At 42.4% G+C, this 25294-nt stretch overlaps 1 protein-coding gene across 4 annotated transcripts; it reads right to left on the minus strand.

The window, feature by feature from the left end:
- Positions 1 to 2403: 2403 nt before the first annotated feature.
- On the minus strand, positions 2404 to 24678 carry GTSE1 (G2 and S-phase expressed 1). 4 transcript variants are annotated; one of them, XM_027826939.3, is made up of 12 exons: positions 24570 to 24678; positions 22934 to 23017; positions 17803 to 17860; positions 17117 to 17720; positions 15553 to 15702; positions 14242 to 14389; positions 10368 to 10745; positions 10049 to 10121; positions 9029 to 9277; positions 7326 to 7494; positions 6230 to 6364; positions 2404 to 2713 (listed from the first exon to the last, which is right to left on the minus strand). In XM_027826939.3, exons 2-12 carry the CDS (start codon positions 23010 to 23012, stop codon positions 2630 to 2632), a joined length of 2127 nt encoding a protein of 708 aa, XP_027682740.2. In that variant the 5' UTR covers positions 23013 to 23017; positions 24570 to 24678; the 3' UTR covers positions 2404 to 2629. The 4 variants fall into 4 exon arrangements, with proteins under 4 accessions (XP_027682740.2, XP_043407047.1, XP_037745024.1 ...); XM_043551112.1 differs by lacking the exon at positions 24570 to 24678 and adding an exon at positions 24346 to 24373; XM_037889096.2 differs by lacking the exon at positions 24570 to 24678 and adding an exon at positions 24186 to 24339.
- Positions 24679 to 25294: the final 616 nt, after the last annotated feature.

A 25294-nucleotide genomic window follows, 5' to 3' on the forward strand; every position in this document is an offset into this window, starting at 1 on the left:
CAGAGCCAGAAGAGTACCCAGAAGTCAGTAACTACAGGACAGGCCCAACAAAGAAAATAACAGAACGCCACTAGCCATCACCTTCAGCCCCCAACTAACATCCATTGTTTCATGTTCTCTATGTATATAAATCTCCCCACTGTATTTTCCACTGACTGCATCTGATGAAGTGAGCTGTAGCTCACGAATGCTTATGCTCAGATAAATTTGTTAGTCTCTAACGTGCCACAAGTCCTCCTTTTCTTTTTGCGAATCCCATAAAGGAGAATCCGAAATTTAAGTATGTGTCGTCATATTTTCTTACCACTATTTTTTTTGGCTGGCTAATTTTGCATAGCTGTAGGTGGTCTGGGACTTTCATTATCTTCTCTACCAACGCACCCTTCTTGCTTTTGAAAAATAAATCGATCCATGTCAGGTTGAAATACTGCTTCCTGTTTTTTACAGTTGTAAATGGTGGACTGTGTATGTTGCTAGGTTACCTGGTAGTGAAACGCACAGCTGTACTCATGAGACTTAAAGTTGACATATTGCAGCTTATTTTTTTAACTAACGATTTCTAACTCTGTCCAATATATACATCTCAAAACATTACATTTATATAGCTTTTACTTAAGTTACACAAGTCACATGGAGTTAGAGATTTACTAAGAGCTTGACTGGAGAATGCAGTTGTGCTGGCAGACCACCCGGGACTGTGTCATAGCCCACCTTTGGGAACCCCTGCTCTAGGGAATGGATTGCCACAAGGTCTCACACTACATAGAAACTGGGAGTTATGCAGCCTCAAGCCACATGGAGCAAGTCAGACATGATTGTGTGAAACAATGGGTGTTACCATATACACGGTAAGGAGAGTAAGGGTAGGGGATTGTGTTGACATCTGACAAAGGAGTGGTCAAGGTGAGAGATGGATCTGCTTCATATAGCTGTTTGATAGTATAGGCAAAGATTGAGCTTTGTGAGACTCTATAGCCAGGGGCACAACCAGAATTTTCCAAAGGAGGGACCCAGGTTTCCTGCCCTCTTGGCTCCTGACATGAGGGAGTCGGAGAACCAGAACCAAAGTCTCACATGCCAGGCAGTGTTCAGGATTTAGTCAAAGCTGGTGGTAATGCCATTGGTTCCCTCTCTGGCTCGTCTGATCAGGATGTAGGCCTAAGCCAGGAATAGTCAATTTTTTTTTGTCAAGGTCCAAATTTCTTGGTCAAGGTCCAGACTCCAGAGAAAATAATAAAAAACCCAGCAACTATAACAATAGATGATGGCTAAGAATAATTAAATAAAAAAATTTCAGGATCCATTCAAAAGCATCTGGTAGTCCAGATTTGGCCTGTGATCCACATATACCATGTCTGAGAAGAGAAGGTAGCCTCAACTCATAACATCAATTGAAACATTTCAGTTATTTCAAAAGTGTCCTCCTACTTCTAGAATCTTTCACCTAGTCATATGAACCCAAGGGTTTACCCGGAGCCTTAAAGAACCTTTATCAGGAGTTTTAAATCTAAACAATTCAGCTCATAGCAGGCTTTGTCTTCAACTTTTGCTTTTATAGTTTAAACAGGCTGAGTTGGAGTTGTTACCATGGACATCAGAGTACAGGTCCGTTGATAGTTGAAGGGTTAAAAAGCTTCCAGTCCATTTCTGGGTCTTCCAAGCAAGACCTCTAGCAAAAAGTAGGGCAGACCAGACTTTACATTTGATGCGTAAGATAAAATGGGAAGAGCCAGGTATTTTACTCATTTTATGTCCTATTCTTGACTTTGTATCATTTCTTACATCTAGAATTACCTCTCATATACAGTGGAGCAGCTGGCCTTGTCAAATCCCATCCTTTACCTTGCTTTCTACAGCTGACCTCATTATTGTTTTATCTGTTCCTGCAATGTTCCCCTACCTCAAAGTTATCAGAAGTTAAAATTAACATAATGCACTTTTCACTCTGATCCCATTCTTTCCATTTTCTAAATCTTTTATAGAAAAAGCCTTCAGGGCAGGCAACTCAATTTATATGCACTTTGCAAAGTTCTGACACTACCACCTTTAACATTATCCTGATTATGTCAATGTACACAATTAGATCCAGATGCTTTTATTGAATGTAGCTAATTTTAGCTTCCTGAAATACTCTATGGCACAATTAGCATGTAACACATTTATAGTCCCAAAACCATTTTATTTCCAGACTTGCGATGCTTTCATATGTATACAGACCATTAAAATCCCTTAATTACAAAAACTACCACATTAGCTTTAATTTTCAGTTTAATTTTAGTACTTTAGATCATTTTATTTACTAGTAAACCTTTAGAAAAAGGTTACTGTTATATATAATTAGACGTAAAATAATTTTACTAAAGCAGACATACAGCACTTATTTTTTAAACTACATGGATCTGCAACAATGCTTAAAGACAGTTATGTTAATCAAGTGCTCCCAATTTGGATTTGCTGAACAGATTATTCTAGTTCCATTTTGTCAACACAAGTTACATTCAGTAGTACATTAAAGGGATTTTATTGCATGATATTCACTCCACACAGTCCTATTAAGATGGCTAATATATCAAATCAAGATTGCAGATGCTAGTCCCAAGATAAAATTTTGGTTCAGCTAATGTTTAGTTTAGAACTTCAGCAGAGGGGAATCCAGATTCTCTTTGTTCACTTCAGGACTCAGAGTGATAAGAGGAGAACTCAAATCTATTAGCTGAAAGATAGAAATGAAACGACATAAGATTTAGATAGCTGATTCTTTTCTTCAGGTGCCTGAAGACAAATACCTACACCACCCACTTAGATGTTCAATTTAGAGCCTCTCTACTCTACTGTAAAAGTTTAATTACAGCAGAAGCCACATGCACCAATCAGAGCCCTTTGTGCTAGGTGCTATACAAAAGGAGACCTAGTCTCTGCCCCAAAGATTCTGATCCAATGTATCAGAGAATGCTAGTCTATCAGAACTGAATTAGCTCCCAAAGGTTGAAAAAATCATACCTATTTTACTTGGTTTTGAGCTCTAGTTTTCTTGCTACACTAAGAATTTATGCAAAATACATGGGGACTGAGTCTCAGGGCTAAAATCCATTTGTGAATCAGTTTTTGTCACACAGCCTCGCAACACCTAGCTTTTACGTGCTTAGGAGAAAAAAAAAAGATTAAAAAAAATCACTGGGATTAAAAGACAGTCAGGTACTCAGATTTCCTGTACAGCAGAGAGAGAAGAGATTCACAAAAGCCAGGATGGTAGGTCACCCCGCACCTCCAACAGCTGTTGGGAAATGCCAGAGAGAGGCATGTGTTTTACCTGCCCCTCTTCCCTCCTCCTACCCCCCATGATAGTTTGTATCCCAATGTTAACTCTTTTACAAAACTATAATGGATTTTGTACAAAGTATGCCTTGTGAGGTATCATCTGAAAATCCATAATGTTCTGATCATTATTGTCCTGTTAAAATGTGTAGCAACATTGTATAGCATTACTGAGACATATTCCAAGTTTAGACCAATTCCTCAAAGACAAAAGGCAAACTGATGCCTCAGCCCGGTGTCAGCAAAATAAAATGGACTAACATCTAGTTAAGCGTCCATTCTTTGGCAGAAAAAAGGATGTGAGCGAGAAATTTACATCTTGTCAAACAAACAAACAAAACAACAAAAAAAAAAACAAAAACAAAAAACAAAACACACAGCTGGAAGTTCCCATCTCCACAGACTTTCAGTCTCCTGAACCCCAGCTGGAGAGGACTCTCAGAAGAGGAAGAAAAGATAAAAATGGGGAACACACACCTCCAAAGGATCTCTCTCCCTTCATCTCTACTCACAGCGTCAACAACACTTGAAGAAGGTCAAAGGAAGTATCATTAGACTGTGGAAGGATTGTGGCTGAAAGATTCAGCCAATAAGACTGCTAGAACATGTGGTGAGAGAAACCTTTTGCTTTGAATTCACTTAACTTGTTAAGTTAGGTGTTAGTCATGTTTTACCTTTTATTTCTTTGTAACAAATTCTTTTCATAGAATATCAGGGTTGGAAGGGACCTCAGAAGGTCATCTAGTCCAACCCCCTGCTCAGAGCAGGACCAATCCCCAATTTTTGCCCCAGATCCCTAAATGGTCCCCTCAAGGATTGAATGCACAACCCTGGGTTTAGCAGGCCAATAAGCTATCCCTCCCTCCCAAATGCCTCATTACTTGTAATCATTTAAAATCTATCTTTCCATAGTTTATAAACTTGTTTTATTGTTTTATCTAAACCAGTGTGTTTAGATTGAAGTGTTTGGGAAATTCCATTTGAGAGAACAAGATTTGTGTATATCATTTTCTATTACTGAAATGGCAGACTTTATATGAGTTTGCATTGTCCAGAAGGGGCTGGGCAGTACAAGATGCACATTTGGGGCGTGGGGGGGGGGGGGGGGGGGGTTAGTCTGGGACTGGAAGCTTTCTGGTGTTGCCTTGCAATGTAATTTCAGGGTGGCTGGCTGCAGCACTCAGAGCATAGCTGAGAGTGATTTACATGCTGGAGGCTGTGTGCGGGCAGACCAGGAGTGGTTGCTCTCACAGCAGAGCAGTGTAAAAGGCACTCCAGGTTGGAGAACTGAGGGAGACACAGCTGCCCATCAGTCCAGATTGTACCCTGGGGAATGTCAGACACCCCTCTTAAAGAGTGGCACTACTGTAGAAAATAAGAGTAATTGGGCCAGAGAGAGAGCACGCATGCATGAGAAGGGTCCTATAGCCGGGTGGTTAGAGCAGTCACTGAGGATGTGGGAGACCCAAGATCCAGTCCCCCTGCTTCAGTGACTAATTGTTTATCCAAAGTGACATAACTTCAACAGGAGAGACTGACATCAGAATATCTCATAGCCCAGAGGTTAGAGCATTCACCTGAGAAATGGGAGTCTCCTGTTTAAATGTACAGATTAAATGGATATAAAAACCCCTCATCCAGGCAGAAGGGGATACTTTAAACTGGTAGGTTCCCACATCTTAGATGAGTACCCTAACCACTGGTCCTACTCTTAACTCAGGCTTTGCAGATCACAGTATTCCTGTGATTTTTCTAGCTGCTCATGTCTCTTTGTGGATCTGAGCCTTACTTATTAGTAAAATAAAAGCACCAGCACTTTCACCAGATGTTTTTATCAAGTTGTTGTCCCCTAAAAAGCACTATTTGTTTCAGGGAATCACAGTAACAGATTTTGGTAATAGCTTACTCCCATTACCATTCCCTCCCAAACATCTTTTTAAGTCATGGAATGACTACTCAGTTAAGTCCTACACTCATCATGTGCATATGTGCCTTGAACACTAGGAATAGTGTCAGTGTGCACTACTACCACATCTGCTTTTCTATATTGGCTCCAGTGGAGGGAAAGCCAAGAGTCTCCGTAGCACTGCACATTAGTGACCAAGTTACTTTTAAAGCCAAGGTCAAGCCTCAGCTGCTTTGACTTTTGAAGAGTGGTGACCACGTCAGGAGTGATGAGCCATTTAACACAAACCTCTACATGCCAAACTGGTCTGAATTGGTGCAGTGCTGAAAACCAATGCTGCAGTTAGGGGTTTGACAGACATGGTCTCACAGCAGAGAAGAGTAGCAGGAACATATTCTAGCCTCCAGGTTATTGGTGTTCAGGGCTAGTAAGCAGTGGTGTGCCATTTACGTGTGCAGTGCATGCCTCAGAATTAATTTCTACAAGAATATGAAAGCTCTGAATAGGACTTCCTGACTGGCTGTGTCCATGGGATGAGTCTATCCAGTATCTTGTACAACCTCACAAAATGTACTAAAAAAAAAGTGTCATGACATGCCACTGCTACTAAGAGAAATTTAGTGAGCCTGCACAGAGCTATGTTTCTACAATAAATGATGCAGCTAGTTTTTTGACTTTCAAAAAGCTGCATAGCAAGAGTGGGCCATGCAAAGCTGAATAATTAAAATTCTTGACTCATGAACTGATGCTCATTCATAGCTCTGTTTTACAACAAAATGTTCACTTCCCTTTCGATCTCTAGGGTAAGAGACTACAAGAAGAATCCATAAATTGGATTCAGCTTAAATAAGAGTGTTGAATATAAGGTACTAGTGCCAAGCATAATTCGTATACAATACATTGTTACGGGGAGAAATAACTATTCTACATACAAATGCATACAAACAAACAATTGTTTTTTGCACAATTTTTATGCATTTATGGAAACAAATGATTGAGATACCTTACCTGTCCTACCACACTAGGTTTTAGTGGAATAACTTTATTCACTTCTGGAGTATTAGAAAGGTCAATGAGAGGTCTACTTTCACATTCCAAAGCAGCAATGGGAGTTTCATCTATTCCAATATCTACCAGCAAGACCTAGAAATGATAAATAGTTAATTTTCCTCTGTTTATTGTACTTCCTTCAGAATAATGTAGAAAAATCAGTTATTGACTCATAGGGAAAAGCCACAAAAAGCAACCATCATTCTTAGGTTTGTAGGTTATATGTAGACCATCCTAAAGGTAAGGCAGCATAGTTTGGTGGATGAGAGGAGGATTAGTGTGCAGAGCAGAGGGGGTAAAGTATTATGTAAGTGCTAAATGATATTTGAAAAATATTCTCAAGTTTCATATTTCAGTTTTTTTAATTCAGTTTTAATCTTGGACCTAAAATTGTGATCTGACAACATTTTGACAAAGAAACAGTTCTGTAAGATTACTAGCTTTAATCACACCTCTATCCAATTTGATTGGTGTATGTAAATACTGGATCACAAACAAATCCACAGCAAGCTTCCAGCATTAAGTAAACAGAATACCAGAGAAAATAACTACAGTTGAACTAACAATGAGTAATGTGTTAGTTTGGTTTATGCCTGATATCTGCAAGCAAGTTGCTATTCCAGCAAATAGGAGTTTAGACTTTTTTTTTCTTTTAACACTATGGTTTAAACAGTTTTCTACAGACATTCAATACTGTCCAAAAATAGATATATTACAAAACTACGATTAGAATTACCCCACATGGTATTGTGTTTCATGATTGGATTCATAAATACACAAGGACTTTCCAGTGTAGATAACTGGGAGTGCAAATCTAAAATCTGACCTGCAATTATTTGTGCAGGTGACTGAAATTCGATTTCCAGGAACATTTATCCCAATGAAGAAACGTTGTTCAGTGGTATGATAAGCAAACACTAGAGGGCACATGTATGCCTAATCTAGTTCACTTCAAAATCTGAGCAAGTTTTTAGTTAGAAGACAGCACACATTTTCATGCAGTTCACTCAACGGCAGCTTTTACAAGAGGGAAAAATGGATTCAGTTTACCTACCTCATTAGTTTGTGCTCCTTCAGCTGGCTGTTTTTGTATTTCATTCTGTGCTATTTCTGTAGTCTTTTCTGGTGAAAAGACAAGTGTAAGAGGTATCATAGGTGGAGGAGATAAGTCATCATCTTCAAATGATGACACTTGTGTCTTGGTGTCCTTTGCCTTTTTAGAACTGGGGGAAAGTAAGTTGGCAAGTATTTAAGAGGTATTCATTAAGCATTACTATTAAAGTATAAACAAGGTAAGGTTCATGTCATTTAGCTGCCCTACAAATGCTAAAGCGCCATTTGATAACTTTATTTTTCTCTATTTTGTGAGTACCCTCAGTCTGAAAATAACGTCTTATTTATTCATCATCTAAAAGCATGCTAGGCATCCCACAGAACATAAAGACACTGTCTCTGCCCTGAGGAATTACAAGTTAAATAGACAAGTCAAAGTTGCCTACAGTGTACAAGCAAAATGGACAATATGGATTATCCATATTTGGTGGATAATCTTAGGATACCACATTTGAAAATTTTAACTTAAGTTTCTGGAAGCTTATGCAGAGATTGCTGTACCAGAGAAGTGCCGGTACTGCATGTCACTGAATTGGTTCAGTCTGCTCCCTGGTGAAGGGAAAAAGTACAGAGACAAATTGGAGGATTCCAAAGTTGCAAGCTTAACAATCAGTGGGCTAGTGGAGTGGGGAAAGGAGAGGGTTTTGGGAAGAAAGAGCATTTTGGACTTGTAGTTTGAGGAAGTAACTGAACATTTGAGAGATATGAGACAGGCATGATAATGCTTGGCTTACCCTGGAACAAAAGGTTTTATCTGAGCACAACATGAAATATAAGGTTAGTTAAATTTTATTCTGGGGAATCAGCACCATATGAGACTGCCATAAATACTAGTTTAAGCTGTGCATATATTTAGAGCTTGTGAAAAGATTTTGGGTTGACAGCTATGGAAAAGACTGCATCCCCTCCACAGAACAGGTACAGAATTGTGCTGGTGCTGCCCAGATTCCCCTTGTACCTAGCCACTGTCTCAACTATGGCATGGAAAGACCACCTTATGGAGCAAGAATAGTTCAGTCTTAATTCAATCCTTGGCCTCTCTTAGGATGCCAGATTTTACAATGGTGACAGCATAAGATTGGTCAATACCTTAAAGTGTAACTTAAACAGAACTTAAAAGTAGATCATTTGACTTAACGGCCTGCTTGCTTTCCTCATCTAGAAAGTATTGCCACATCTAGGTCCTTCATTATCTTTCACGTAGTTGGAAGTGTCATTGTGTTGGAACACAAAGTTACTTCTGCAGTACATCAAGTAAGCTGGCTAAAAGCAGCAAATTCCTCAAATACAAGTTCTATGATGCACATAATTCAAGTTGATTCATAGGTAGTTTGAAGATGTGGTCAAGTGATGGAATAAGATGTGCTTATCTTCACTATTTTTACAAGAGAGTCTAACATTATCCCTTGGTTTACGGATTCAGGCAAATCAAACCATGGTAGAGAATTATGTTGGAAAGAACCAACAAGTATAGCTGTATTATTTTGCTAGTTACCTGGGCATGCTTCTACTCAACAGTAGATTAAATCACTTACATGCTAGTGTACAGTGTCTGAACATCTAGGACAAAATCTTTCCCCCACTGAAGACAATAGGAGTTTTAATAGATTTCAATAGAGTCATGTTACACCCACGGTATCTTACCAAGCTGCAAGAGTCTTTCTGGTGGACACACTGGAGACTTGACGAACAGACATAAAATGTGGAGAAGAGACAGATCTTGGCAAAGTTTTAGGAGTTATTGATGGAATTCCTGAGATACGACTGGCAGGTGTAGGCGCAGCAGAACGTTTTATACTGGCTGGAGTAATTAAAATGGACCTGGAACTAAGACAAGAGTTCTGAGAGGCCCCATCTTCTGAAGATCTGACAGGAGTGCAAACAGCAACACCACTAGAAGAAAACAAGCAGCATACATTTAACTGAAAGCTTCTAGAAATTTCTTACAACTTCATTCTGAATACTACTCAGACAACAGAAATAAACAACATAAGGCAGGCTTAAGAACACAAACAGATACGGAAGTGTTAGGATAACTAAACCTGAACATTAAAAGTGATTGCTGTATTATGCTGGAACTGGTCACATCCTCATAGTTAAAGTTCAGTTAACAGGATGTTTCAAATCATTTTGAAAATTTCAGATTAAATTTGAGACAGAAGAGGAAGCAGTGCACTCAATGTAACAGAATCTTGAAGTGCACTTCTACAATGAACAGGTATTACGTGAAAACAGCCCTCAATAGATTTGCTTCCTGAGTATATTCAGAGCTGACTAAAAAAAAAAAAAAAAAAAAAAAAAAAAACCACACACACACACTCATTAGCACTGCAGAAGTATCTCTGTTATGTGAGAGCTGATTCTGTTCCCTTGCACATCAGAATGGTCAATGAATTCCAGTTAGGTATTTATGTCACCCAATCCCAAGAGAGCCAAACTGACTTTCATATCTCAGGGTGAGTTCACATTTTTACTTGTGGAAGGGCAGAGTAATCTGGAAGTCACCAGGAGACTAGAGATACCTCACAATGTTAGTTTTCAAAGTAATTAGAACTGCACTTTTAAAATTCAGGTTACATAGTTGCTTGGTACAACATTCTCAAAGGTAGGTATAGTTAAGAAAACATGCAAGTGACCTGTTAAATTCTAATTACAAAAAGTTACCTTCCAAATGTGCCACAAGATAGTAATCTGATTGGCTCCACTATTTTTGGTGCTGTATTTTCTGATGATGAACCTAAGGGAAGAGAAAAATATTACTCTACGTTATTACTTATTTGTTATCTATATTAGTTTTGTTTTCAACTATAACATCTTACCTACAAGTCATATGATTCATTCCATCCCAACAGTTTTGGAACAATATACAAATAAAGACAAATTTCACTCTCAATTAGCAAATAGTGTGAGGAACGTTGAAAGAAATGTTAAAATTAAAAGCCAAGTTAACACAAAAAACAGCCTCCCAAAAATGTGTGCTTACCTCCACATCTCTTAGGGACCTTAATCTGATTTGTAGGTGTGAGTATAATTTTAGCATTGTCTTTTGGGCATGTGTTTCCTTTTGCTGCACTTCCATCTTTGTTCTGCTGAGATATCTTCTGCAGATTAGGGACTGAGCTCAGTCTCTGAATTCCACTGGCTAGAGTTTGGGATCCTGTCACAGAAGCTGAAGACTTGGCTAAATTCCCAGCAGTAGATATTTTGGGAGTACTAACTGATCTTGTTTGCTTGCAGGACACATCAGAATGGACAGCCTGCAGAGATGACATTCTGATAGGTCTAACCATAGCCAGTCTTTTTGTGCTAGATGAGAGTTTGGAGCTGCTCACAGAAATTTTTGAAGAGAGACTTGATTTAGCTGAAAGATAGAAAGCTCATATTTATACTTCTGAATTGCTCGTTGTTTTTTCCCTCAACTGGTTACAAGGTACATTTAACTAATTACAAGAGAGGAAGTTTACTCAAGTGCAGCTGAAGATATGAAAACATTATGCAATGATTTGTGATAGGTGTTCAAGCATCTGAACTTTGTAGTTGTTACAATTTAAAGGTTTAAAATTTTTTCCACTTTTTAGCCACTAGAAGACTGAAAACTGTAGGAAAACTCTACAAGTGGTTTTATGTCTTTGATGCTTCAGAAAAGCCTCCTTGACACGATTCAGAATATCAGCTTCCAGTTCAAATGAGACAAGAGTAAGGTATTTTGAGAAGCACTTAAATATGCCTTCTTTATAGGTATATGTAAGCATAACTTGTATTTTCAATGTAGTTGGCCCAGCTACCTGAAATACATATTTTAAAGCGACAGTCAATGAAGTCTCCTTACCTATGCTAGTTAAGAGTATTTAAAAGTTAACTTTTTTTTAAAATGACAAGTTTCAATATTCTATTTATTCACTTAAAGTCATAGTTTTTCGATTAGACTAATTGGATTTGCTAGACAGTTTCTAGTCATTCGCATTAAATACACCGGACCCTTGCTAGAACGCGGTATTTGGGATCCATGCATGGTACCGCATTAACATGGGGACCGCGTTAAAATGAATTGCAATTAAAGTAATTAAATTTGGGATCCATGGCTACGACTGTGTTATATGCAAATTTGTGCTATATAGACGCGCGTGCTAGCAAGGGTCCGGTGTATTTCCAAGACATGTGCTACTAAACTTTTTCCCATTGAATTAAAGTTTTATTAAACTTATTAAGCTTACATTATGTAAGACAAGTTTTTACAAAAGTTAAATTTTCAGCTAAGTGCTCCTTACACTGGGTAAGTATAAGTAGTGTGGATGTGTTTTAGCCTATGGGCAAAAAAGCAAGCTACAACTTAGAATAGTATTTTCTTGACCCCTAAAAGGAAGTGTATTATTGAATAGGTTGCCTAGACATAGCGTAAGGGTCACATGGATTCCACAGTCAACAGAATAAACAATCTCTAAAAACAAAATATTAAACTTCTGAATCATTGAAGCATGGAAACTGTGTCCTCCAATGCAGAGTCTTGCATTATACTTCCCAATAGCGACTTCCTTATTATCTATATGTTATGTTGTTGACTGGGCTAGAGTTTAGTTTTGTTCTCCCTTTCAACGCTCTGCACAGTTCTTCTCCCTGCCTACAGTTCATCTGTGGTCACTTAACATTCTCTTTGGACCCGATTATTCCCCCAACACACTTCACTTTCCTCAAAGACTTCGGTGCTTACTCATGCAGGCCACTACACTTGGAGTGTTTCCCCAATCATGCATGCCAAAATACTTTCATCTCCTCCAGGTGCCTTTCTCTTCACTTCCTGAAACAGGGAACCTCTTAGTTCACAAGAAATTAGGAGCATGTTTTCCTCTCCCACTCTTACGCTATGAGCAATTGAGAGCAAGGACTCATTTTGTTTGGAATAAATACATAGTTTAGCCACATACATTATCCATATACTTCTGCAAGTCCGCTTTTGGATACATTTTAAAGATATCAGTTGCTCATTAAACACTGACTCAATCTCTTTATAGAGGTCAAATTTTATGCTAGATATAGATCTGATTATATCCTGCAACTTTACTCATTAATTCAGTTTTATTAAAAAAATGTGTCCCTCCTCCTCGCCCCCTCAGAATTAAAAAAAAATCATCACATGGGCTACAAATAAGATGGGTCACAATTCTAAAATAATTGCCCGCTAAAGGTACAGGGCATTTTATTACCATCTTGGATTACTAGAGAAGATAACAGTATATGCAAGTTACTGGTATTAAATAGTCATTTTTCCTTATACCATGGGTTCCCTAACTGTGGTATGCATACCCCTGGGGTATGTGAGACATCTTGGGGTGGAGGGTACATGGGAGAAATTGTGGGTGGATTTTATTTACTGCATTTTCATAATAGGCTACTTAGACAAAGCTTTAAAACTCTGTGGGAATTTGTTATATAAAATCCAGTAGTTAATTTACTTCAAGATGTACCAAGGAGAACACAGATACAGAGAGACCTCCAATCACCATACAGTGCGGGTTCAGTTGGCCAGCAACTGTGCAGTCTAACTGAGCTCAGAACTTAGTCAGGGTTTTATTTTTGGTTATACACGTCACACTATATCTGTGCATAACAGTGAAATATGGACAGATGGCTAAAGACAGGTAGTGTTAAGAACACACAAAGTATCAGTAATGAGAAGGGTAGCGGTACACAGGCAGTTGGGAGATCTGGAATGGGGTATGCAATAAGAAAAGTTTGGGAACCTCTGCTCCAGATGTAAGTTGGGTAGCAGTGTGATTTCTAGGGTTCTGTCATTAAGTTTTAACAGGAAATACAGCCAGCCGACAGGTATTAAAAACAGAGTGCACAGCTACAGGGACTGAGAACAGAGACATGGTGCGTGTTTGTTTAGTGTAAAAAGCTAATACATAACTTTAAAACAGGAAGCCCAGAAAGGCTTCCAAGTCTTGACACTCTTCAGGTAGAACAATGACTACTTCTAACTTCATAATAGGCAAATGTTCAAATATGAAATAATGTTACAGGTGTGTGCTTCAGTCTTGTTTTACAATGGATCAAGAAACTGTAAGCTATTATATTCCACTATTGTTTCTAATAAGTCCTGATAAGGCTTTGACAATTGCATTACTCCCTGCTTTTGTGTTAACCACAACCTTTGAGATATTACTGTTTAAGTTTGCCATGAGTAAATTACTACTATATGGGGCTTTGGAGGACTAAACCAGGGCTTGAGTAACATACTTTTTGACTTCCTCCCTCTTCTCTACTTCATAATGTTGTTTGTTCTCTAAATCACGTTACATTGTGGCATTTAGAGGTTCCTGTGGCTAGACATAATTCTAACCAGAAAAGAACCATTATGGACTATGTAAAAAATAAAAATTAAGTCATCACCGAGAAGCATACCATGTAAGTGTGTCAGTTCCTAGTTTGTAGATATTGGCCTCATTGATTCTAAAGTCTGGTTTAATTCAAGTGCTAGAAGTCAAGAACTTGAACTAACTACCAAGCTGTCAGCCTACATGAAGTTTTATTCACCTGTTCTCAACACCAAAGAGACGAGGAGCTGAGATCATATCTTTTATTGGATCAACTTCTATTGGTGAAAGGTATGCAGAACTCTATGTAGCTTCAAAGCTTGTACCTTCTTGGTCCAATGAAAGATATTAGCTCACCTACCTTGCCTTTCATATCCTGCGAACAACACCCCAAACTCCACCCCAAACACAGCCTAGCGTTCTGAAGCAGCAAGAAATACAGACAGCACCAAACACATTTTGGAATCTGCAGGTCAAAAAAAACCCATTACTTATTTTAAGTTTAAACTGATTTGCATACTGCATCTCTATGCTAGTTATTACCATTTCCCCCTATGGGAGAGACGGACAAACTTGAATTCAAACTGGAGTTCATGCTGGAAATGGAGGACGACGATGAAGATGAGGTGTTCTTTCTTAGAGGACCATTAGCAACACTAGGAGGTTTTAACTGTGTCTTCCTTAACCCAAACTGTGAATAAAAAAAAGTCTAATTTATTTAACTGTCCAAAAGACATTAAGCAAGCACAACAACATTTTCATTTGTTAGATTTCTACATCATTATGCATCACCATTCTCTGGGTTCATTTGTCCCAGGGAAAAGTTCTAAATCCTGTTTTAAATGCTTAAGTTAAGTAAAAAGCAGACTGCTGGGAAGCAAAAAATAAAGTAAAAATGTAATTATACATTTGTATGGTACCTAAGTTCTTATGTAGAACTGGAATAGGATAGGTCTCAGAAATTGATTGTTAGCCCAATGGTGTTCCCTCCCCGCCCCCAGCTCAAGTATATCCTTATAATGGATTTGAAGTATATAGAAATGAAGATTAATGGGACAATACACTGGAGTGCTATTTTTGAAATGCTAGGCATCTTTCCCCACCTCACACGCAATATCCCATGTTATTACAATTCTTTTCTTTGGGAAAGTGATTGTGTGAGTTTGACTGTTATAATTAAGACTGTTTCATTAGCATCAGATCTGGAGAGAGTGGCCAGTATTTCATTTAAGTGTATCCACTGCCAAGAGATCAGGCACCTCTGGGAGGGTGGAGGGGAGAGGAAACAGCATAGGCAATATTAAGTGGATTGCAATGTTGTACAAAAGTTTTAACAAAATTGAGACAAACTATATTCTACAGGTTAGTCACATTCTTTTAGACATGAGTACTTAAATTGTAGTGCTATGGTTCCTAGAATTTGGCTTCTGAGGTAGCAAGAGTCACTGCTATTCTGCTTCCATGCTAGAAAAATGACAGTCTTTCCAAGTAGCACAATACGTGACCATGAAGAGTAAAGACTTTAATCCACAAACCTCCTATGAGGCCTATTATCTGCATTTCCCTGCCCCTTAATATTACATACTATGTTTCATGTTAACACAATATCTAACTATATGCTGATGCACAAAGAACAATTGTCTGTTAAAAATATGGGGAAAACACTTGATGTATAACTTAGCCACCCAAGAATTGCAATTGTAGAATAGAAACTTTACCTTGAATTTATTATAAGAGAAGACTATGGCATTAAGTCAGAAAACTAGGTTTGTCTCTTACATATGTAAAAATGGAGAAGTCACCAGTATTCTAAAAACATATTCACTCTGCAGTTGTATTAACACTCGTAATTACCTTGCTTTGAGAAGGAAGAACTCGCTTGTCTTGTAATGATGAACTGCCACTGAATGATGAGTCACATACATCTGAAGCAACACTGGATTTGTCAGAGAGTAGATCTTCAGATGACCCCATGCTGTTCACGTGTTTTTTCCCTGGTTTTGGCTGCAAGATTAAAATTTTAAATTTATTTGAAAGCTATTACAATTTCAACAGCTCTGATGATCGTGCAGGAGCTGATTTATTCAGTAATCCATATTTTTTATACCAGCCAACAGAAAAGGATATTGCATCTACCAAGTATGAGAATTGCTAGACATTAAAAATTCCAAGTTCTCAATTTATTTAGACTCTATTAGACTTTAAAGTTGTTAAATACAGCATAGACTATGTTCCCATTTATTGAAATTGGCTTTAAATCAACATAAGGAGATCACCTCTGCAGCAAGTTAGTCTCTATAGGATTCTTTGAGCCCATGTTCATCCCTAGACACTGCAGTGGGTGTTCCCTTTTCTTAAAATAGGTATGTCCCACATTTGTAGGCATAATGTAATGTACACACAAACGCTTCTTTCCAATAGCCCAAAGGAGATTCTTCCCTGGTTGACACCAACTGCTAGTCATGAAAGTTTTAGACTGCACAGCTCACGAGTCTATTCCAGTTAGCATCTGAGAGGGCCACATGACCAGCAACACTATCAAAGCTATGGGATGGGAGACAAAGGGGAAAAGAGCAGACTACAGAAGCGCCCTTGCCCCCTTGCCTATGGCAGAATTTCCTCACCCTCCTTCTCAGGAGTAAGGAGCCAACATCCTCCTCCTCAGTAGTGCTAACGGAGAGAAGGAGCATCTTGCTAGTTGCATAGCCTTAGCTACGAAGGGGAAGGAACAGAAGGACAGGAGAGAAAAACCAACCTGGACAGGGCTTATGTACACGAGAGATGATTAACACAGCTACCACTTCCCCTAACATATCTGGGCAGTTCTTCAGTGTACTGCCGCATAGCTGGGTCCTCTTAGCCATAGCAATCTTACATAGTTGGCTAATCATGCTCTAGATAGGATGGTGTACCAAGACTATAAAGCGTTATTACTGCTGTATCTCCAGAGCTGTGCCTACTACTGTCAATTTTGAAGAGAGCTTAATATAAGTAAAGAGCCTGTTGGCATCTAAATCACCAAAAGACAGCAATAATTTTACCAGAGGGATGACAAAATAAGTATTAAATATTTACATAGAAGTCAGGGACATCAAGTATTAATAAGTGTAAAAACTTAAATTCAGTCAATTAAAAAACAAAACAAGTTCTTTCTGCAGTTCTAGACACTACTTTAATAACTACTACTGCACTAGCATTAGTATAACAAGTTAAAATATGCTTTCAGTTTACCTTGTGCATTTGCCAGCTCTTTGTGTAAAGTCAGTTTCCTATTTGAGGTTCTCTCAAACAATGGAGAGATGCATTAAAAAAAGAAAGTTGTTAAACAAAAGCTTGCACGAGATTTAAACGGTCCCTTATCTCAAGACAACCATGTTTTTTTATTGAGTATTAAGCTATCCAGAAGAAAATTCGTTACCTTTTCTACTGTCAGTTGACGGCTTTTTCCAAGAGCAGATGAAGCCTTTGTGTGCAATTTGCTTATTGCCTTTTTATTTTTTTCATCACTTTGCTGTTCTTGGACTAGAGGTGAAACAGATATTTTAGGAAATTTATGAATTTTAATAGGACTAGATGTGTTTGGAGGAGTTTTGTCAACTGCTGTCACAGGTAAATCTGAACGCTTCTGAAAGGAAGGTGGCAGTTGAGAAATTGGGCTGTCCCACACACAGTATGTCTCCCTTTTAATAGCCCTGGGGCTTTTCTCTATGTTTCCTTTTTGAAAGATTTTTAGTTTTGACTTGGATGCTTGCACAAATTTTTCTATAACCTTGGGTTTTGGCCCTTCTGATTGGGTGACTTTGTTCTGTTCATTTTTGTTGCCGCTTTCTAGCTGCAGTGCTAACAAGTGAGCTTCTTTAAAAATTTCCACAAATTTCTCTCCAGTAAGAGGACTCCACATCAGCTTATCATCAGGGGTCTGAGAGATCTTTTCTTCAGCACCTTTAATTGCTTCAATACTGACAGCAACACATTTTTCTTTGTGCCCAAGAGGTCCAACAAAAACTTCATCTTCATTTCCACTGTAAGACGGACAAGACAGTCAAGATATTGTAACATCCTTTGAACTTTACATATGTACTTGCCCTTAAACACTTAGCTTACCTTGCAGGAGACAGAGAAAGGTCGAAATCAAATTTTTCATCAGTTAGAAGGGGAAAGTCTGAAAGTATAATGATCTCATTAATTGTGACTATCGCTGTAGTTACAAGGATTTACACAATTTGCATTGCAGTATATTTCTCACAACACTGCCAGTTGGCATTAGCCTTAACAAATTTAACCTTTAGAGTTACTTCTAATTTTGTTTTAAGTAGTTACTTGATCTTCATTAAGTTCACACCCCATTTGTAGTCATTCCCAAGACATTGCCAAGATGTCTTTAAAATTAACTACGACAATAGTTCAAGTTATTAGGTCAGATAATTAAAAATAACCACACATCTTTCTGAACATGTTTAATTATTTCAAGTAACACTTAACATTATTAAAACTGAAAGATTAGAAAAATATCCTAGTTTTAGTGTGCATTTGACAGCACTTTGTACATAGCCAATGCTCTTGTTTCAGTAGAAAGTTTCTGTTTGTGGGACACAGCAAGGGGGAGAGAAACATTTAAAATCAGGAAAAGGTTGTAAAAGCAAAAATGTTATTGAGAGCCCTTGGGGAAAGTGACCAAGACTACTTTTAACACTGAAATGGAACAGATGTCAAGATGACTGTCAGAAAATATTCAGATTAAGGGTGGTTTCTTTATCACCCATTACTTTTGCATTGCACTCAACTGAAACAATTAAAATAAACTACTAAATTTTACCCTAGAAGAAATTTGCCGTTGAAGAGAGGATGTTATTGAGTTTAGAGGCAGCAGAAAGATGCAGGAAAGTGAGAAAGCTATTTTAAGCAGAGCAGTTTTGATGAAGTGGGAAAGCACCAGACTGGAAGGGGTCAGAGATGGAAGAGAAATAAAAGGGTGATATGTAAACCAGTTGTCAGATGTTTAAAAGGCAAAGGAGATGAGGGGAAACGAGATACAGTAGTAACTAGGAAAGCTAGGACAGAGTCCACCCTCCCAGCAAGAGAAGTATAAGAGGACTTGTTTGAATAAGGCACAGAACAAGTGAGAAGACAGTAGTTAGGTGAAAATAAGGGAATGAAAAGGCCTGCCTGGAACTGAAAGGCAGCAGAAGGGAGATCTAACTGGGATACAGAAGAAAAGGAGAGGATAAGGAGGGGACAGAGTAGATCCCAGGCAAAGAGAAAGTTCTTAGTGGAGGGTGTCAGTTTTGAGATCTGAAATTAGGGATGTGGGTGTCAAACATTCAGAAGAGATGTCAAGAGTTGAGGCACTTAGAATATGGTGGCACTTAGACATAGTAACGCTGAGTGTCATAACTTTTAGGCACCTAGAAAAATCACTGCTCAGGCTTCCTGTACAATGAATGGAGGGAGACAGTTGATTATTTCTCCAGAGGAGCTTTAACAGGAGACACTGAGGGAGCTCCTCAACAGAATATTCTATAACAGGGGTCGGCAACCTTTCAGAATTGATGTGCCGAATCTTCATTTATTCACTTTAATTTAAGGTTTCGCATGCCAGGAATACATTTTAACGTTTTTTAGAAGGTCTCTCTCTATAAGTCTATATATTATATAACTAAACTATTGTCGTATGTAAAGTAAACAAGGTTTTCAAAATGTTTAAGAAGCTTCATTTAAAATTAAATTAAAATGCTGATCTTACGCCGCCGGCCCGCTCAGCCCGCTGTCAGCCTGGGGTTCCATTCACCTAAGCCGGCAGCAGGCTGAGCGGGGCCTGTGGCCGGGACCCGCTGCCGGTCTGGGGTTCTATCCGCTGGCTCCTGCCAGCCAGGGTCCCGGCTGCCGGCCCCTCTCAGCCCGCTGCCGGTCTGGGATCCCAGCCCTGCCCACATAGAGTGAGTACCTACCTTCTCCCTGGTTCTAGCCATTCTCTTCCTCTCTCTGCTCTGAGCTGAGGGTGGGAGTGCACTGAGCACAGGGCTGGGGGTGAAGGAGCAGGCTGGGGGTTAGGGTGCAGGGTCTGGCCAGGAGCTAGAATGAGGGAGGGGGCTCAGGGTTGGGGCAGGAGGTTTGGGTGTGGAGTGCTTACCTGGGCAGCTCCCATTTGGTGCGAGGGGTGCAGGTGGGAATGTGGGGGGGAGATGCAAGAGCTCCCTTTTGGTGCTCAGGGTAGGGGTGGGAATGTGGGGGGTGCAAGAGTCAGGGAAGGGGGCTGCAGGTGCGTGAGGAGGGTGCAGGAGTCAGGGCAGAGGGCTGGGGGCATGTGAGGGGGTGCAGGAGTCAGGGCATGGGGGGCTGGGTATGTGTGGGGGGTGCTGGAGTCAGGGCTGGGGTCATGGGGGGGGTGCAGGGGTCAGGGCAGGGGGCTGAGGGTGTGGGCTAGGGTCGTGGGGGTGCTCCCAGCCCCCTGCCCAGAGCGGCTCACGGCAGGGGGCTGGAGGGGATATGCCGATTCCACCCCCCTTCCCCACCTCTTCTCTGCCTCCTCCCCTCTCCCCCTCCCCAGGGTCATCAGCTGATCGGCAGCAGGGAGGGAGAGGAGGAGGGGCAGGAACCCAGCACCCTGGGGGAAGAGGCAGGGGAGAGGGGAGCTTGCCTGCCCTGCAGCCAGCAGGACCAAGCTTCTTCACCCTGCCCCCGCTGGGGGGAGGGGGAGGTGGAGAAGAGCGGGCCACAGCGGGCAGGATTTTTAATGGCAGGCTACTGCCTGCCAGGTCCCAGCCTGGGTTCGGCAGCGGGCTAAGCGGACCAGCGATTGGGGCCTGGCAGGCAGCAGCATGCCATTAAAAATCGGCTGGCGTGCTGTCTTTGGAACGCGTGCCATAGGTTGCCGACCCCTGTTCTATAACCTAGGGTTAGGACACTCACCTGAGAGGAGGCAGATCCTTTTCAAATCCCGTATCCTCCCTCAGGTGGAGGGAATGACTTGAACTATGGGTCTCCCACCTCCTAACCACTGGGCTAAGAGTTACAAGGGAGATCTTCCTCCACTCCATTTTGTGTGAACTCATCCATGGGGGCATAATCTAGTAGGCAAGCTCTGAGCCTGTTTACTGGATTCGGCCCCGCAGGTGAGTTAGGCAAAAGAACACCTATCTTCCTCCAGATTAGTACATTGAATTGGGGCTTAAGCATCTGGTTGCCTGGAGTGAGGTTGCAGTGCACTTGCTGAGAGGCAGAAAAACAGACTCTTAGGGAACTTTTACTGGGGGGAGGGGGGGGGGAAGCACCTAAAGGGTTTGGTGGCAGCTGAGAAGGGGTTCTGTGAATCCCACTGGGGCCCAATTCTGGGATTTAGGTGCCAAAAGTGGTAGCTAGGCAGCTAAGTGCTTTTGTGAATCTAGCACTTAGACCAGGGGTGGGCAAATTTTTTGGCCCTAGGGCCACATCAGGTACAGAAATTGTATGGAGGGCTGGGTAGGGAAGGCTGGGGGAGGCTATGCCTCCCCAAACTGTGAGGCGTGGCCTGGCCCCCCACCCCAGCCCCCTGGAACTCCAACCCCCATCCAACCCACCCTGCTCCCCACCCCTGACTGCCCCCCAGGACTCCTGCATCCTATCCAAACACCCCTGCTCTCTTCCCCCTGACCATCCCCCTGGGACGCCCATCCCCTATCCAATCTCCCCTGTTCCCCACCCCCGACCGCCCCCCTGGGACCCTCCACCTCCTATCCAACCCTCCCTGCCCGACGTTACCTGTGGGGTGGGGGAAAGGGAGGCTCAGTCCTTTTCCTGTGCATTTCCCCTGCTCATTTGGCTGCTCTCCCTGGCAGTCGGGCAGGGCTCACTCCCTGTCTGAGCTTGGCTGCTGGGGACAGGGGCCAAGCATGCTGGAGGTGGAGGGGGGCCCTGGTTTGCTCTGCCCTTGCTCCCGGCAGCAGGGCCCAGGCCCCTTGACCGCCCCCCTGAAACCCTCCTGCTCCTCGACCCCCACCCCCAGAATTCCCCCTGACCGCACTGCCCTGGAGCACCAGGTCTGGCGGTGCTATAGCCATGCCACCCGGTCGGAGCTGCACCCACGCTGCCCAGGTGCTGGGGGAACTGTGACTGCGAGCGAGGCAGGGAGGAAGGGGAGCAGGAAGGGAGGGGCCAGGGGCTAGCCTCCGCCCCGCTCACCATGCTGGCAGGGAGTTGGGCTGGCACCTCTGCAAGCCTGTCTTGACTTCGTGGGCCAGAGGGAAGGGTCCTGCGGGCTGGATAGGGCCCGCAGGCCGTAGTTTGCCCCCCTCTGACTTAGATGCTAAAGTGGTAAGCGCCTAAGATAGAGGCATGGTAATCTGAATTGGAGTAGTAGTAACTTCTGGCCAGGGATGGTGTGTGGCAAGAGAGAACACACACTGAATTGAGGGAGATAGCTAATTATTTATCCACAGCAGAAGAGCTTTAACAGGAGAGACTGAGGGAGCTGCATAACAGTGTTACTTTCCCCAGTCATCCAAGGGAACATGTCCAGGAACAGAGGAAGCAAGGACACAGCTGAAGGGGTTAGAAGGACCCATGGGAATGATAAGTATGTCAAGCATCAGGTATTTACATCAGTTAACAAGGAAGCTAAACTGATGAATGACAAACTCTGGGATATGGGAAAGAAGAAATTGCTAGAGCAGACTTCAGAGTAGAAATACGAGGGAGATTAGAAAGACCCTAAATGCCGCCACCACCACATGTTGCAGAGGCTACCCGTGGTTCAAAGAACTCTTACAGAGCTCTGCAGAAAACCACTAAGATCAAAGTAGTGGGAAACAGCAGGCCATCCATGAAAAGACTGCTTACACAGCAGGTTATGGAACAGATGTGACAGAATCACTGATTTAAATAATCAGAAAATGTGGGGTACATGTGCACTGCAGTTGGAGGAAGAATTTCCAGCTCAGGAAGACATACATGCTCTATCTTTGATCAAGCTAGCATGCTAAAAACATCAGCGTTGCCATAGCTACATAGCCCAAGCACAATCCCGTCCGAGACCTTAAGTATGTATTTGGGCAGCTAGCCTGGGCTGCTGCCTGCACTACTGTGCCTACGCTGCTATTTATAGCCTACTATCTCAGTCAAAACCAGTGTGTGTATGTCTATCTGAGCTAGAAATTGCACTCCCAGCTGCAGTGTAGCTGTATCTTAGAAACTAGCTCAGGCTTGTATATCCCTTGCTAAAAGTTATAAGAAGATAATTAAACAATAGCTTTCCACCTACCACTGTTCTTGCAAACATCCAATTTTTCTTCAGCCATATTATTTGACCAGCCTACTGACATTTCCTTTCCTTCTTCCATAGTGTCTGCAAAATAAGACAGTTCAAAAAGATTCACAATTTAATTTTGCAGGCATGTTTTGAAGCGCAGGGATCAAGTTGTTGACAAGGATTGCACTTAGGGAATCACAGATAGCGCAGTTCAGTGAAGTGCAAACTCTGAAATCCATAACTTCAAAGAGCTGGATCAATTAACTTCAGCAATAGCCCTGCAAACGACTGCAAGGTTCATAAATTCTACAGTTCTCATCTCCCTTCTAATCAAATGAGATGGTGCTGAAGAACTCAAATATAGTGGTGGGGGCTCTGTAAAACAAAGCTCCAAGCCCAGCACACAGTTGAGAGTTCATGGAGTTCTGCAATTACCCCTAAGCACTTTGCAGGTTTAAACTATTCAAGTAATGAAGTTAAGGTGACCATTCGTCACATTTTGACCAGGACAGTCCCTTTTTTAAGCCCAACTTGATGAGTTGGCAAGAATAAACAGGACATGCAGGGGGACAAGTGGTTTGGACCAGACCGGTGCAGCTGTGGGGGTGGGGGCTTGGGCAAGTGGCTTGGGCCAGCCCTACATAGTGTCCCTTTTCCCTTTGGGAAATACCTAAGTAGCTTCTGTGGGCTACCTAGGTAGATATTTGTACTAAGTACCATGGTACCTAAACATTAAGTCTTTTTTTTTTTTTTAAATCTGTCTTAGTGAAAACTAAATCAAGTGAGCCTCTCCACAGTAAAGATTAAACGTGGTCCATTTTACAGAGGGTAGGTGCATTCATGGAAAGAAAAGCAGGAAATGTACCTCTTAGGTAAGCAAAGTGAGAATTGTCCCCCCCAGTTTAGCAGAATTTAAACACGGGCTAGGGTTCGGTTACAAGCTCTTTTCGGAAGGCGTGAGGAAGCTGTAGAAATTATGTGGCTAAGGCAAACGGCGCCGTAAACTCCATCCTCTCTGCTAGCACGCAGTTTGGTCTGCTTATTATGTCCCCATCCACTCGCCTGGTTTTGCCAATCCCTTCGCCCCACCTGGGGCGGGCCGCCCCGCCTTCACGCCGCTCCGGGGGCCCCACACTCCCCGCTCCTTGACCCCACCCAGCCCCCAACTTCGCCCCTTCTCCCCCCAGCCACCGCCCGCCTGCCTCACTCCCCAGCCCGCCCAGGGCCTCCCGACAGTCCGCACAGGCCACCGGGCCACCCTCACCCCCGAGGCCGTCCCGCCGACGCTGCGCAGCACCGGGTCCAGGCCTCCGGCCGCACTGTGCACCCCGGGGCCGGTGGCGCCCCCTCCCTTAAGAGGGAAGCGACGCGCAGCAGCACATTTGAATTACTCGCGGCCCGGGGCACGTAGAGCTGGCACAGACCGAGCTTCCTCATTGGTAGGTTTAAACGAGGTTACAGCCTCGTGACCCACGGCTGACGGTGGTCGGGCGGCGCGAGAACCCAATGCATCGTGGGACTCGTAGTTCGGGAGGGAGGACTCCGCTGAGGAGCAGCGTCCCTGGGCCCTGGTTTGCTCCAGGCTCCCCCAGGGGTCCCTCGGTCCCACTCCCAGCAAGCACCAGAGTGAGGCTGTCGCCGCCCTTACCCTCCACTCGCGGCCTAGGCCCGCCCCAACTCGGCGTACGGCGCGCCTGCCTGCGCTAAATCGAGGCTGTCTCATGCCCCAACGTTTTTTCCCCCAGACCAGAGCGAGGCTCCGGCAGGTACCGTAGCCTGAGGGCCTCGCTGGCCCCACCCCCCTGGGTCAGCCCGCCCGCCCCAGCGTGGGGTCACACGCTCTGCCGGGTGTCTGGCACCCGATATGGAGACGTCCTTTGCCTGCAGGTCTCATGCAATGGGGCATCCTCGTACTGCGTGGTGGCCCATCCAGGGCCAAGGGTCGTGTGCACCAGAGTCTGCATCACCCCCTCCAGCGCTGGAATATGTGGCGGTGCGAGCCCGTGAGAAGAAGGGTGGCCAGTGGTCAAGGTGCAGCCAGAGTGTGACTGGGGTCCTAGTGGGGAGCCAGCTACGGTCACTCAATTAGGGTGAACTGCAAAGAATGGGGCAGACCATCCCCATAAAGCTGCTGGATATTCTAATACTTAGATTTAGCAAGCCAGCGTAAAACAGCCTCTTTATTACCTTATTGGTTACTCAGCAGTCCAAACAACACAGTTCCCTTAAAGTGATCCAGGTACCCACATCAAATATGATGAAAATTTCTGGAAATCTTATTTCATCATATAAAAGAAAAGGATCGGCCACATTACCTCCCAGGCTAATGAATGTTTAAGATCTTACCCAAATACACGCTACAGCCAATTCTTA

This window comes from Chelonia mydas, chromosome 1 (assembly GCF_015237465.2).
Source record: "Chelonia mydas isolate rCheMyd1 chromosome 1, rCheMyd1.pri.v2, whole genome shotgun sequence".
NCBI classification, from domain to species: Eukaryota; Metazoa; Chordata; order Testudines; family Cheloniidae; genus Chelonia; species Chelonia mydas.